The 16,472-nt window shown below is 37.2% G+C and overlaps 2 protein-coding genes across 2 annotated transcripts in view; both read left to right on the forward strand.

The window, feature by feature from the left end:
- The window catches only part of LOC148070144 (ubiquitin-like modifier-activating enzyme 1), a 280,272-nt gene that overhangs the window by 217,309 nt on the left and 46,491 nt on the right, over nucleotides 1-16,472 (forward strand). The gene's annotated exons all lie outside the window — the stretch shown is intronic.
- The window catches only part of grm2b (glutamate receptor, metabotropic 2b), a 37,835-nt gene continuing 26,780 nt past the window's right edge, over nucleotides 5,418-16,472 (forward strand). Inside the window, exons 1-2 of the mRNA XM_087800483.1 lie at nucleotides 5,418-5,606; nucleotides 14,361-14,982. Of these exons, the coding sequence (XP_087656609.1) occupies nucleotides 14,476-14,982 (507 nt within the window). The 5' untranslated portion in view covers nucleotides 5,418-5,606; nucleotides 14,361-14,475. The remainder of the gene's footprint in view (nucleotides 5,607-14,360; nucleotides 14,983-16,472) is intronic.

Raw genomic sequence — 16,472 nt, forward strand, 5'->3', positions numbered from 1 at the left:
TGTTCTTTACACTTTGTCATCCCTTGCTTTTGTTCTTTTTTGTTTGAACTTTGTTCTTGTTCTTATTTTTATAAAACTTACTGTATCGAACTGGAAACCCAATTTTCTTTCTTTCTTTCTTTCTTTCCTTCCTTCCTTCCTTCCTTCCTTCCTTCCTTCCTTCCTTCCTTCCTTCCTTCCTTCCTTCCTTCCTTCCTTCCTTCCGTCCTTCCATCCATCCATCCATCTATCCATTTGTTATTTCCTTTGATGTCTGTTCTTTACACTTTGTCATCCCTTGCTTTTGTTCTTTTTTGTTTGCACTTTGTTCTTGTTCTTATTTTTATGAAACTTACTGTATCGAACTGGAAACCCAATTTTCTTTCTTTCTTTCTTTCTTTCTTTCTTTCTTTCTTTCTTTCTTTCTTTCTTTCTTTCTTTCTTTCTTTCTTTCCTTCCTTCCTTCCTTCCTTCCTCCTTTCCTTCCTTCCTTCCTTCCTTCCTTCCTTCCTTCCTTCCTTCCTTCCTTCCTTCCTTCCTTCCTTCCTTCCTTCCTTCCTTCCTTCCTTCCTTCCTTCCTTCCTTCCATCCATCCATCCATCCATCCATCCATTTGTTTTTCCTTTGATGTCTATTCTTTATACTTGCACTTTATCATCCCTTGCACTTTGTTCTTTTGTTTGCATTTGTTCTTGTTCTTGTTTTTATAAAACTTACTGTACCAAACTGGAAACCCAATTTTCTTTCTTAAATCTGGGCGAACAAGAGGTTCATTATGACCTAATTAGGTCATCACTCCTCCAGCAAGCTGTAATCATGCCCCGCTTTGTTTATACAATGAGTCCCTTGAATCCCCGGGATTGATAACACTTGGTGTCAAACTTTGACGTTTGACCAATCACAGCAGAATGAAAAGATAGTTCTGTAGAAACACACACTGATGATACTAATAGAGTCCAAACATCTATTTAAGACTTAAATCAACTCATTAGTTGACGTCTAATGATTAAATCTCAAATATTCGTCTGGTTTTCAAACCCAGTTTCCTCAAAAGCTCCAGCTTATGCTCTAACTTTCTGACTCCATAACTCACGTGTGAAGCACCGGCCTGACAACCCACTGCTACCAGACTCCGTCCAGCGGAGCAGGCGCCTTAATATTTAATTCCTCACAACAATGGGTTTCCGGATAAAAGGTCAAGTCTCCGGCGGGCGAGAACGTGAGGAGAGGGAGACGATCAGAAGACATTCGTCTTCACTGTGTGTGTGAGGAACGTTCGTCTCGGTCTGAAGTGCCGGAGTTTGAAATGAAAAGCATCTGCTTCGCGAACAGCGTTTGATACGGTTTTGGGCTGATGTTTAATTACCAGACGCCGCAGGAAGATCAGCTGCGAGAGGAAGCTTCACGCCCTCTTTTCTCTCGCTCGCCGTTAATTGGCAGGTTCCTATCTAATCTCTGCCTTCCACGCGCACTCGTCGCCCGCCATTGTAACGTAAACTAACGTTCCATTTCGGGAGGAAATTGGTCCCTTTTGTGTTTCGCCCTCGGAATCATCCGCGAGGCGGAACCTACTCGTCACTTTAATTGCGACAGAAGAATTCTTTAATTCCTCGGCACTGCGGCAAACAACTTGTTTTTTTTTTGTTTTTTTTAATATACGATTGTCTTTTGAGGAGGAACTTTTCGCCCTGTTTTTTTTCTCTCCTCCGGATTGAATTGCACTCGTGCATCCGGGTGTTAAGCTGGAGACAAAAACTAATCTGCTCGCCAACAGTAATTAGTGGAATGTTGCTGATGTCGTATTCATTTCCGGGAGGAAAAAAATAAATCTACACGTCGATGCATTAAACGCTATTGTCGCGTTCAAGCTGACGGTTTGACAAACTTTTATTTTCTATTTAAACGGACAAATATTAGAAAAAGAAACTCTCGCTGCGATAATAGTGTAAACATGCTTTGTTTATTTGTTTTACTTTAACTGACATGAGCGGCTCAAAGACAAACAAAGCTGCAGCTTCCGACCAAACAAGCCCCGAATGGTTTCTCTGAAACCCAAACAAACCGTTGGATCCGTTGACTCTGTAGAAACATAAACAAATGTTGTTTGTCTCGAACTTCTATGTTTAGCTTAAGTGTCGTCGTATCAACCGTCAGAATGAGTTACAATTGTCTCATATTTATACTGAAGTGTTTCTTCTCAACTGAACTTTCTTCCTTTTTCATTTTTTGTGCACGTTCCTTAGTGATGTGTTGGTGAAGCTTCATGAAACAGTGTCATGTTGTTCAGAGGTCAGTAGGTGGCGCCATTTAGTTTAAAAATGATGTTTCATCAGAACAGTTGTTCAAAACAAAGGAAAATAGTGCAGAGAAAGAAAGAAAGAAAGAAGGAAATTAGGTTTCCAGTTCGGTACAGTTTGTTTCATAAAAACAAGAACAAAGGGCAAACAAAAGAACAAAGGGCAAGGGATGACAAAGTGCAAGTATCAAGAACAGAGATCAAAGGAAATAACACAAAGAAAAGAGTAAAATAGGAAAAGGATACAAAGATCAATAGGGCTGTGAAATAAAATTTGATATGTTGCACGCCATCTAGTGGACTCTGAGGATAATGACACTGTTTCATGAAGCTTCATCAAAACACCGATACCATACACGCCCCTTTTCTGCTATGTCTGCGGCCCCATAACATGAGAACAAAATGACAAGTCTAATGATGTATAAATGTTTTTTTTACACCACCTGAAATATCAACCTTTACAATCATCTTTTTTTTAATTTACTGCTACTTTTTTGTCAAAATTTCTACTTTAAATGGAATAATAATAATGTTTAATAAATATATCTTAACTATTCCATCTTTAATAATGAAGTACCTGTTTATATTTTATTGATTTTTGTTTTGTTGTATTAAGTATTTATTTTTACAATAAAAAATCAATCGAAAATTGACAGGAAAAAAAAGTTATTTCTGCAAACATGAACTTTTTTACTTAAATGAATAAATAAAAACTGGAAAACAATATATATATGTTATTGGAATGAAGAAGTTTTTAGTTTGAACTGTACAACAGATCAGGTCGAAAATGTGAGAAAAAAAAGTCAATATATGTCTAAATGTTTGTATAATGTGTTGTTTAATTTTATCCTTTTCTTTTATCTCTTTAACACTTTGTGAATATGTTGTATTTTTTAGCTTAAAGATTTCTTGAATATATTCTCCATTTAAATTGAATCCACTGATGAGTCTTAAAAAGCTTCTGATGTACATCAATATTATCAAAATAAAAAATAGGAAAATCAGAAAAATGTGAAAAAAAAAGCTAAATATAATTAGCATTAGCTTTACAATGTCATAAATATAATTGTTGATATTCTGCTTTTTATATTGTTTTTGCTATTCAATATATTTTTAAATAATGTTTTTTTTCTATATCTTATTAAGGTTTATCTTTTTTAACTTGACGTTACCTCGAAACTGAGTGTAAAATGTGTTAGGAAATGTAATCTATTACTTCTGTAACATATGATAGTTATAATAATAACATTTGGTTTCCAGGGTCAAAGTTCACAGGCCAAGTAGCAGAAATTGATAAAAAAAAAATAACATGAAAAGAACTATATAAGATAAACATTCAATGACATTCATTGATTTTTAAATCCAGATTTTGTCCTGAAACGACCCAGACGGAGACTCAAAAATAAACTCTAGTATTTGTTCTCGCTGCAAAAACAACTTCCTGAAAACATAGTTTTCGTGACATTGTTTGCTTTGACCCTCGACTCAAACGGACTGAATAGTTTAGAATACATTAGTCTGGACGGTGTTTGTGTGAAGATGCCCAGCAGGAGTGGATTCACTTCTAATGAGACGGAGGTCAGAGGAGAATCAGCAGAAGATAAACAAATAAAAGTATTTGTTTATGCTGCAGATATAAGTTTCTACCAAAATGAATCTTATTAAGTATTTTATCTTTCTTCTGTAAATCTAATTATAATTTAATATAACATTTATGTCAACGCATTCATATCAACAATTGTTTATTTTTTAATTTACTGCAATGTCGACTGAAATTTTATTTTTTACACATTTATTTTCACTATTAATTTCCAAGAAATAACCTCTTAACCCTCGTGTTATCTCAGGGTCAAGTTGACCCACAGGCCTTAAAAAAACAAATGTCTTTGTGGTATCCCCTGTGTTGTCACCTTGACCCCGAGGTAACACGAGGGTTAAATATTTCAGCTTTAGTAATAAAGTACCTGTTAATATTTTATCCTTTCTCGTGTTGTTGAAATGGTTGATGTCAGATTTTCGTCTGTAAAAAAAATCATATGTTTTAAAATAAATGAATACATTAGAAGGAAAGATCTTATTGGAATTAAGACGTTTTTTTTCTACATTAAACAACTGAAATGAGAAATAAATCTGAATTTGGGATTTTAAGTAGTATAATTTGTAGTTAAAGTATTTATTCTGTACATTAATTTGTATTCAAATATTAATTTATCTCAACTCTTTGTTATATAAATATCTTTTAATTGATTTAATGCGGTTTTATACTATTTCTACTGTTTTTAATTGATTTATATATATATTACAATTGTTCAATTTAATTAATGTCTTCACTATTACTTTTTATATTTCTGCCTTAAAAATGAAGTTAATACGTTTACCCTTCTTTGTTTTGTTGTATAAATTATTTATTTATTCATTTTTACAACAGAAAATAAACAAGTGAAAAAAAAAGAAGATTAATTCTGCAAATATTATCAAAACCTTTTACCAAAATACACAAACAAAAATGCAAACTTATCCATTAAAGAAGAAGTATTTTTATGTACAGTATATATTCCTATATATTCCTTTTAGTATATATTCCTTTTTTTCCAGTTTTTAGATTTTGTTTAAATTTCCTTCACTTTTGGTTTCAAGCAATATCTGATAAAATGTAGTAGTTGCGTTAATATATTGTAATTTACTAGTATTTATTATTTCACTAACAATAAATTTCTATTTTTATGTTTAATGTCGATTTTGTATATTTTCACCAGATTTTCTAATTAAAAAAAACACATTTAATTCATTTATTTCTTCCTCTTGTTTTAATAACGATAGTACAAAACTATCTTTGGTTACATGTTCCTCCCAAATTATATTAATTTAAACAAATAAATAAATAAATATATAATGATTGTAATATAAGTGTTTATTGTGAAAAGTGTCAAATCAATAAAGATTCTTAAACATTCAAGTGTCTTGCGTCATGTTTTTTTTTCATCCATCTGTAAATGTCAGATCTTGTCATGAGTCCCTCCTCGTCCACGCGCACGTGCACGGACCCGCCGCGTGCATCGACGCTCGTTCCATGCGCGCGAGCAGCAGCACGAGCCTGTTCCTCTCGACGCTCGCGCTCACATCTCAACACCTTCGTGAAGTTTCCTCGCGCGCACAGACTCGTGGAAGGTCCAGCAGAAGAGCAGGAGAATCCGCGGCGCTGATCCTCATCCCGGAGCTTCGTGCTTGTTGTTCAAGTTTAATCCAAGAGTTGAACTGAAGGAGCTTCAGAACCAAGGACAGATCCGAGCTCTGGACGGAGAGAAGAAAACATCTCGACACCTGCTGTCAGGTAAGAAGAACCGATTCTCAGGTGATTTATTCAATCTTTTATTAAAACACTTCCCTGCAGTGACATTAATATCAATTATTTTACTGTGTTTCTTCAAATAAGTTGATTTTAAAACCTTTCAAAACTCGATATATTTTATTAACTCGTTACAAATCACTGATAGAAACATCTCAGCTTCATTAGAAACAAGTCCAGGTGTGAATAAAAGCTGGAATGAGGAGGTTTTTATGGAAGTATCTCGTGTGTCTTCACTGATGTTCAAATCACGGTCTTGGAAGATCCTGGAGCTTTAAGTCTCTTCAGCTGAAGAGTCCAGTCGGAGGATCAACTGCAGCTGATGGAGAGAAGAAGAAGAAGAAGAAGAAGAAATAGAAGAAGAAATAGAAGAAGAAGAAGAAGAAGAAGAAGAAGAAGAAGAAGAAGAAGAAGAAGAAGAAGAAGAGATGGAAATTATTCATCTCTTCACGCTGCGGAACAATGCGATTTATTTGGCGACTAAGTATATATTTTATTGAATATTGTTTTGGTTGTTTAAGCGCTTTGTGACCCTGGTCTAGAAAAGCGCTATACAAATAAAAATTACTTACTTACTAATCTATATTTATTGATTTATTTTTAAACAAACTGAATATTTTTTCTGTAAATAAGAATTATTATTATTATTTTTTTTCATGTTTTTTTTTAAATGTGTAAATATTTGTATTTTTAATGTTTATATATTTGTATTTTTAAATATTTAAAGTCATTTTACAGTCATTTAGATGCTATATAAATAGAGATTATTATTATTATTATTATTATTATTATTTAAATTAGTTTGAAGCTTTGATATTGAGATGTTGGGGCAGAAACCTTGATAGAGCCGGACTCAGAGGCTGGAGATTTTTTTTTTTTGCGTTGAATTTGAAATCCAAAGATTACATTGAGGAGTAAATACAAATATAAATACATGTAATAATGTTTGCTTTATATAACTCTCAACCAATTTCCATGCCTTCGCACGACCTTTCCAGGGTGTCCCTCACTTCCCACCCGTACAGCTGACAATCAAACGCCATAACATTTGTGGATAACAATTAAAATACACTAAAGATAAAGAGAAATTTGTCATAATTGATCATTATTTTTCTGCCAGGTTGGAGTCTCTCCTCCAGTGTTGCACCTTTTTTTTAATTGTCATAAACTCAACTATTTGTTTTCATTATTAACTTGATCCTCAACCTTCACTAAGTAAGATTAGATAAGTTCAGATGTTCGGTAGCAAAATATCATTAACAAACACCAGAAAATGGTGGAACTAAACCATAAAACAAATAAATTATAATCACTTAATTTTTGGAAATAAAAGAAAAAGTTTTCTTGCTTCCGACTCTTTGGTTACCTGGTAACCATGGGTACAGTTTGAAAAGTACTGGTTAATCACGAGTATCTAACCACAGTTTATCGATACACTCTTGGTTTAAACTTTCTCTCTCTTAACATCGAAGATTTACATCTTGTTCTCCATAAATCTTTTTTACATCAACAGAAGGTTTTACATTTTGTTCGTCTGCAACGTTTTTACACGAGAATCCTCAGAAAAAATGACTTCAACTTATCTTTACCAGATAACGTTAAATATTTCCGCCTTAACAATGAAGTTAATACATCAAAGGAATCTACTGACTCCTTTAAGAAACACCTTAAGACGTTTCTATTTGTTCAGGCTTTTCCTTGAATTTCTCGAACTCCTGTGTTGTTCTCAGTATTATCTTGATCTTTAAAGTATGTACTTTTTTGAGTATTGTTTTGATTGTCTAAGCGCTTTGTGACCCTGGTCTCGAAAAGCGCTATATAAATAAATATTACTTACTTACTTACTTACTTACATCAAGCCTTCTTTGTTTTGTTGTATAAATGATTTATTCATTCATTTTGACATCAGAAAATAAACAAGTGAAGAAAAAAAAAGATTAATGTCAAATATAATCACAAACTTTTACCAAAATACACAAACAAAAAGGCAAACTTATCCATTAAATAAGAAGTATTTTTATGTATATATATATATATTCCTTTTTTTTCTTCCAGTTTTTAGATTTTGTCTAAATTTTCTTCACTTTTGGTTTTAAGCAATATCTGATAAAATGTAGTAGGTGTGTTAATATATTGTAATTTACTTATTATTATATTATATTATATTATACACTTATTATTATTTATTGTTTCACTAACAATCAATTTCTATTTTTATGTTTAATGTCGATTTTGTATATTTTCACCAGATTTTCTAATTTAAAAAAAACAACATTTAATTCATTTATTTCTTCCTCTTGTTTAAATAACGATAGAACACAACTTTCTTTGGTCACATGTTCCTCCTAAATTAAAGATCCCAGATACGTTTTTATACAATTTGGTCAAAACAGGGGCAGGAATCTCAGCAAAAGACTTCTACAGCAAGACCCCCGCCCCCCCCCCGCAAAAAAAAAAAAGAATTATTCTGAATTTATTTATTATTTTTTATAAATTAAAATATTTCTGAAACATTAATTTGAGTCTCAAACTTTCAGTTTCATTCACACAATTGTGTTGTTACTCAAGGTTGTGGGTTCAATCCCAGACTCTTTCCTTGTGGAGTTTGTATGTTCGACTAAACTGCCAACAAGTGTGTTTGCATGATGGTGGTTTGTCCTGCGACAGACTTTCAAACTGTTCAGGGTGTCCCTCGCCTCTCACCCTAGGTAGCTGGGATAGCCTCCGACGCCATCCTAGTAAGATAAATAGCAATAAAAAATAACTAAAGATTAAATCGTCATCATGAGTAGAGCAAAGATAGCAAATTGTTTTTATTTTGTATTGATTTGAATGTATTAACTCTGAATATTATTTTCTAGAATTACTTCTTAAGTTACTTTGTATATATTTTCTTTTTTTCATATTTTTTTAAACAATGGTTCATAAATATTTTATTGGCACATTAGGGTCTATTTTTTTAGTTCATCTTTTTCGTCTGCTTTGTTTTTTTATTTTTTTATTTAGTGTTGAGCTTTGACGGCCCCTTAGTTACAGTCTGTTATTATTATAAGTTATTCTCTTTTTAACCAGAAAAGGGAAAAATAAAAGAAAGATGCAATTTAAAAAAAAATCTTCAAAAAAATGTCTTTAAGAAGTTGTTCTTTATATTTGCACTTTGTTCTTGTTTTTATGAAAATCGAGTGCTGTGAACTACAAATCCAATTTCTCGAAGGAGATCTCTAGAGGGGTCCATCCATCCATCCATCCATCCATCCATCCATCCATCCATCCATCCATCCATCCATCCATCCATCCATCCATCCATCCATCCATCCATCCATCCATCCATCCATCCATCCATCCTTACACCCATCATCCATCCATCCATCCATCCATCCATCCATCCATCCATCCATCCATCCATCCATCCATCCATCCATCCATCCATCCATCCATCCATCCATCCTTACACCCATCATCCATCCATTCATCCAACCAACCATCCATCCATCCATCCATCCATCCATCCATCCATCCATCCATCCATCCATCCATCCATCCATCCATCCATCCTTACACCCATCATCCATCCATCCATCCATCCATCCATCCATCCATCCATCCATCCATCCATCCATCCATCCATCCATCCATCCATCCATCCATCCATCCATCCATCCATCCTTACACCCATCATCCATCCATTCATCCAACCAACCATCCATCCATCCATCCATCCATCCATCCATCCATCCATCCATCCATCCATCCATCCATCCATCCATCCATCCATCCATCCATCCATCCATCCATCCATCCTTACACCCATCATCCATCCATTCATCCAACCAACCATCCATCCATCCATACACCTGTCATCCATCCATCCAACTATCCATCCATCCATCCATCCATCCATCCATCCATCCATCCATCCATCCATCCATCCATCCATCCATCCATCCATCCATCCATCCATCCATCCATCCATCCATCCTTACACCCATCATCCATCCATTCATCCAACCAACCATCCATCCATCCATCCATCCATACACCCGTCATCCATCCATCCAACCATCCATCCATCCATCCATCCATCCATCCATCCATCCATCCATCCATCCATCCATCCATCCATCCATCCATCCATCCATCCATCCATCCATCCATCCATCCATCCATCCATCCATCCATCCATCCATCCAACATTTTAATCAAAAACAAAAAGATCCATTCATCCCCAGATATCGCTGAACTACAAAAACATGTTTAAAGACAACAAATAGTACTTATTGTGTACACGTGTGTCTTTACAGTACGTTCAGTTGCTTCGTTATCGTATCTTTTAAACCACGATAAACATTTTTTCGCCTTCGATCCCCGATCACCTTCCGGTCCGATCTCTCCTTTCATCTCCAGCGACTCACTGTTGCGGGAGTTTTGCATCACTTTTCGTCCGTCGTGCATCTTCCCTCCACGCTTTTCCTTCCCTCGCTTCCTCGCCGGCGCCGGCAACTCTTATATATATATATATATAATACACATTATACCTTATTATACCTCCGTACTCGAAGACGAGGAGCGACGAGGGTTGTGACAGTTAAGAGATGCTCGGCTCGAGGTTGCTGCTCCAGCGGACGCTTCAAAGCACCCGCGAAAAACACATCGCTTTTTCTTTTTGAACTCGTCTTTCCCAGGGAATGGATGGAGAGAGAGAGAGAGAGAGAGAGAGAGAGAGAGAGAGAGAGAGGGAGTGTGACAACATCAAGATACGTCTAATGACGTGATGGCAACAGTCGTCCTGGCCCTTGTTTCTTTCGAGTTATCGTTGCTGGATCTGACGTTTTGTTGACTCGTGTGCACATTAAAAAGTGAAATCAAGAAGTGAAAGCAGTGCATCCGTGAGCTCGGCCACCCACAAGCTGATGTAATATTTATGTTCGCGGAGGAGCCGCGGCGTTCATTAGACTCTTATCTTTTCGCCGCTCGTCCCGGCGTTTCGCGGCTCAGATGTTTTCTTTTTCCAAACGTGGACTCCGGCGAGCAAATGTGCCGCCGCCACGAGAGCCCGAGGTTGAAGACGTCGGTAGATACCAGTGAAGAAGAAACGGTGAAATATCGTAGCATCAGTTACGTCCCAGTGATTCATGAACGACTCGTTTAGTGTTTTTTTCTCTTTGAAACTCTTTGTTTAAACAAGGAAATCTTCGTTGGTCACTGTTTGTTTTTTTTATTCCGATTTTTAAACATCAACTCCGAAGTCGAAGACAACCGAAATCTTCGGTTGATTCCTCTACTGTTGTTCAAAACATTTACAAATGTGTCATTTTGAATCTCAAAACAGACAAATTGTTTCTCTTCACACGGTTTTGTTGAAGTCCTGACACAGTTACGTGTGAAACGGTATTTGTCTGGATGTGTATAAGTAGTTGCAGTGACGCGGTCTCGCCAACAGGCGGCGGAAAAGCCCTCTTGTAATTTACAAATGTAGTTACGCATTTGCGGATCCTGGTACAGATACATGTTCACGATTGTAAAAATGTTCACATTTTTTGAGACTGTCTGACTGAGAGAGTATCGATACTGCGATATATCGCAATATTTTTTTAACGATACAGTAACTGTATTTTATTTTTAATACTTTAATAATACTTCTTTCATGGTTTCCGTTTAAAATAATCTGATTTTCTTTATGTACAATTAAAATGCAAATATTCTCAGTGTTTGTTCATTTTTGTGCTGCAATTAAACTTACAGCCACTAGATGGCAGCAGTCATGAGGTCCTCTCCGCAGCTAGACGAAAAATAAAATCCTGTTAAATGCCTGGCGATGACTGAGGACCAGAGGATACACTGGTGTCGGACAAATTTTAAAGATGATGTTTGGACATATTGTGTTTGTGGTATCCCTTGTGTGGTCTCTGGGTCGAGTTGACCTGGTTGGAAACAAATGTGCTTGTAGTATCCCTTGTGTTGTCTCTGGGTCGAGGTGACCCTGTGGGAAACAAATGTGTTTGTAGTATCCCTTGTGTTGTCTCTGGGTCGAGGTGACCCTGTGGGAAACAAATGTGTTTGTAGTATCCCTTGTGTGGTCTCTGGATCGAGGTGACCCTGTGGGAAAAAAATGTGTTTGTAGTATCCCTTGTGTTGTCTCTGGGTCGAGGTGACCCGGTGGGAAACAAATGTGTTTATAGTATCCCTTGTCTGGTCTTTGGGTTGAGTTGACCCGGTGGGAAACAAATGTGTTTGTAGTATCCCTTGTGTTGTCTCTGGGTTGAGTTGACCCGGTGGGAAACAAATGTGCTTGTAGTATCCCTTGTCTGGTCTTTGTGTCAAGTTGACCCGGTGGGAAACAAATGTGCTTGCAGTATCCCTTGTCTGGTCTCTGTGTCAAGTTGACCCGGCGGGAAACAAATGTCTTTGTAGTATCCCTTGTGGGGTCTCTGGGTCGAGTTGACCCGGTGGGAAACAAATGTGTTTGTAGTATCCCTTGTGTTGTCTCTGGGTCGAGTTGAACGACCTCTATGTTGACCCTGAAAAAAGTGTAAGAAAAGTATAAATACAAAGTAAAAATGTTAGTTACCAGAAATATTCTCTACATGTACTTGATCCAGGACCAGTATATGTATTTGTTTAGCTTGTGTAGCTCACTTTCATTTACTTTTAAATACCAACTAGCACAAAGTATCCAGTACCATGAAATACTTTATATCTTATTTTGGTTCAGATGGAGGTATTTTGACTTATTTATATTGATAATATAAACTTTTTGTTAATTAATCACCATTTTTTCTGCATATATGACAATTTTTTACACCGTCAAGCGATTTTTGTCACAAGATTAAAATACATTTCATGGTAACGTTGACTTTCATTCACGTCTGTGGCTCTTCAAACACATGTTCAGACACTGATCCTCACCACAGCGGGATCCACTGAACTCTCCTCCAGATGATGTAACCTGTTACCTGCGCTCCGTGTCAACATACTTGTTTCGTTGCTCATTTTTGCTGCAGTCCGACGCATGTTTTCTTTTTTTCATCCTCCCGGTTCCTATGGCAACCCCAGTCATGAAAGAGAGCCACCGTCACTGTGTGAATTCCTGCTCACCAGCTCCCAAAGTGGCTTAAACATCTGCATGTTGGATTCCTCTGTGCGAGTGTGGCTTTGTTTTCATCGTGGATATGTGTTTAGAAAAAGTTTTTTTATGAAGGTCAACTGTAAATTGTGTATTAAAAATAAACACAGTACGTTATAACGCATTTACAAGGTTTTATAGAAGATGATGTGATGGTTTATAATTGTATATGGAAACTTGAACAAGGTTTATAAAGTATTATAAGTGGTGGAATTATTGATTGTAATTACATATATATATATATATATATATATATATATATATATATATATATATATATATATATATATACAGTATATATAGAAGTATATCAGTGCCATCAGTATATTGAATGATTGCTTGATTTAACATTTCAGATGTTGAAACTTTGAATATTTTTTATTGAAATGTTATTTTAAATTGATAATTATACTTTTTATAATCATAATTTACATTTTAAAATTTATGAAATTCTTTATTATTTGAATGTTCAAATGTGAACAAAAATGAAACAAAAATATAATTTCCATATTGAATATATATATTTTCAATGCTTAAAAAAACATTTCAATTAAAAGTATTTCCTCATTTTAAGATTTGAAATGTTAAACTAAACAGTTTAATTTTCCGTTGATTCACTTCCATATATAAAATGACTTCAAGAGCTTAATAAAGCTTGTTATAAGTTGACATATGACCTTCATAAAAATGTTCCCAAATGTTTTTTTAAACAGCAACTAATGTCAAACTCTCCCGATGTGACATGTTGTAAATGTTAAAGTCTTTCTCTCCAAGATGCCATAAGTCTCTCATCATGACCATGTTTTGAACTTATTACTTTATAAAGTTCGTCTGAAATCTGGGCGAACGAGAGGTTACGAGAGCGAAGGCCATTATGACGTAGTAGTGGCTTCACTCCTCCTCCAGCCAGCTGTAATCACACCCCACTTTGTTTATACAATGAGTCCCCTGGAGGTGGAGATCTCCGGGATTGATGACGTGTGGTGACAAACATCAATGTTCGACCAATCACAGCAGAGTGGTAAACAAATTGAATCTCCAGTGTTTTCAGTGGGCGGAGCTTAAGATCATTTTCTAATATCAATATTTCAATGAAACGAGAGTTTTGTACAAACACACACTGGACTTTAGATAAAAAAGCCAAAATAAATGTGTGTTTGAATCATTTTCCCCTAGTTTACAGGTTTATTTTTGGAGTAAACTTGACTGAAATGTGTATCTTGATGTCACAGATTAATGTAACTTCAGAGAAAACATGTTTTTTTCAAAATAAAACATATTTCAGAGAGTAATAATCAATGGAACACAAATCATACAAATTATTTTTTCTTTCAAATGCCTCACACGCCTCGGACCCGGGGCTCCCCCCCTCTCTGAGATCACAGTGATTATATGAAGTCGTTGACAGGATGATCTTTTTGGTCGTGTATGTTCCATTAAGAAGGTTTGTTTGCGACTCCAGGTCCATCAGCAGATCAAGCACCTGAGTGACCTTCAGTCGCTCTCGCCGGCTTGAACTCGGAGTCGAAGTGTGATGTGCGAGTGGGCGTCGTTTCTTAACATATTCCAGTGTCTCCTCTGTATCCACGTAATCACTTTCTCTCAATGTCACTCAGGAAATGCCAGACATGCAGCCGCCGCTGACGGAAGACTTGAAGGTCGCCCACCTCCCGACTCTGTGAACCTACTTCTTCGACCGCGTCCCCAGACCCGCTACCTGATCCCCGGGCCATGCTTCGCCCGGAGCCCCGCCCCGGGTCACCGGCGTTCCGTTACGGCGCCCCGCTGGCGCTGCTGCTGCTGCAGCTGTTGATCTCGGGGGTTCATCCCAGCGTGTCCAGGTTACCCCCCACCGCCAAGCATGAGATCATCCTGGACGGAGACCTGGTGATCGGGGGTCTGTTCCCGGTTCACCAGAAAGGTGAGGGGATGGAGGATTGTGGGAAGATCAACGAGGCGCGAGGGATCCAGAGACTGGAGGCCATGCTTCTGGCGCTGGACGAGATCAACTCCAGCGACCGCATCCTTCCGGGCCTGCAGCTGGGGGCCCACATCCTGGACACCTGCTCCAAGGACACCTATGCTCTGGAGCAGTCCCTGGACTTCGTGCGGGCGTCGCTCACCAAGGTGCACGATCCCGGCTTCATCTGCCCGGATGGCTCGCGGCCCATCCAGAATGAGGTCCCGCTCGCCATTTCCGGGGTCATCGGAGGATCGTACAGCGATGTGTCCATCCAGGTCAGTGAAAGAAACTCTCACTTCCTGTTCTACACACGAGTGATAGACCGTCGTGGGCAGTTTTGCCTAGAGGTCTCAAACCTGACTAGCTAGGAGGGATGGGGGGTCTTTAGGTGTTTCTTTCGGCACCTCTTTGATCCAAACAAAGCTTGTAACCGCACTGTATAACCACTAGACTTCTGTCTCCGTTCAAACAATCCGATTAGATCAAAGCCCTTCCAGTAGTTATCAGACACAATTATTCTTGAGTTAAAATTTGGTACTTAATCATAGAACTTACTTACTGACCTCGAACTCATTTTATTAGTAAGTAAGTAAGTAAGTTATATTTATTTATATAGTGCTTTTCGAGACCAGGGTCACAAAGCGCTTAAACAATCAAAACAATACTCAAAAAAGTACATACTTTAAAGATCAAGATAATACTGGGAACAACAGGTAAACTTACAGGCATGTTCATGAAGGTGAGAAATGTGTAGCAAAAAAACAAAAATGTGTAAACATTGTTTGTGTTATGGTTTACTTGTGTAGATGTTGAAATCCCTACTTTTTAGGAAGTCGCTCTGGTTTTGAAGACAAGAAGCAACAGTGTCAATGCAAACGTTTAACCCCAAATATACCCAACAATTATCCAAACTCTGATTGTGTCATCTGAAGGGCCACATTATCTTATCTCATGGGCCACATTATGTCATCTCATGGGCCACATTATCTTATCTCATGGGCCACATTATGTCATCTCATGGGCCACAGAATGTCATCTTAAGGGCCACAGAATGTCATCTTAAGGGCCACAGAATGTCATCTTAAGTGCCAAAATATGTCATCTCATTGGCCACATTATGTCATCTCATTGGCCACATTATGTCATCTCAAGGGCCACAGAATGTCATCTCAAGGGCCACAGAATTTCATCTCAAGGGCCACAGAATTTCATCTCAAGTGCCACAGAATGTCATCTTAAGGGCCACAGAATGTCATCTTAAGTTCCAAAATATGTCTTCTCATTGGCCACATTATGTCATCTCAAGGGCCACAGAATGTCATCTCAAGAGCCACAGAATTTCATCTTAAGGGCCACATAATTCCCTCTCAGTTGCCACAGAATCTCATCTTAAGGGCCACATTATGTCATCTCAAGGGTCAATTGTGAATAGATTGTGCACGATTTGAATCCTGACTGAAGGATTGTGGGTAACCTAAAAAGGCTTTTCTGTCCAATATTAGTGAAATTCAACTTGATTCCAAAGGTTGTTGATTGTCATCTGATGGGCGATGTTGAGCTTTCCAGGGTGTCCCCTACCTTTTGCTAGACAGCAGAAGAGATTCAGTTGCTGCTTGCTTTAAAAAAGTACTTGTTATCACTCTTTAACGTTCCTGGGAACTGGACTGAAATCAAATGTTTCATACAGCCTCAAATACATGAGTTCTACACGTATATTCAATTCAAAGTACTTGGAAAAAAAACATATTTTCTATCCGTCGCTGTG

Source organism: Callionymus lyra, chromosome 10, assembly GCF_982586985.1.
Source record: "Callionymus lyra chromosome 10, fCalLyr1.hap1.1, whole genome shotgun sequence".
NCBI lineage: Eukaryota > Metazoa > Chordata > Actinopteri > Syngnathiformes > Callionymidae > Callionymus > Callionymus lyra.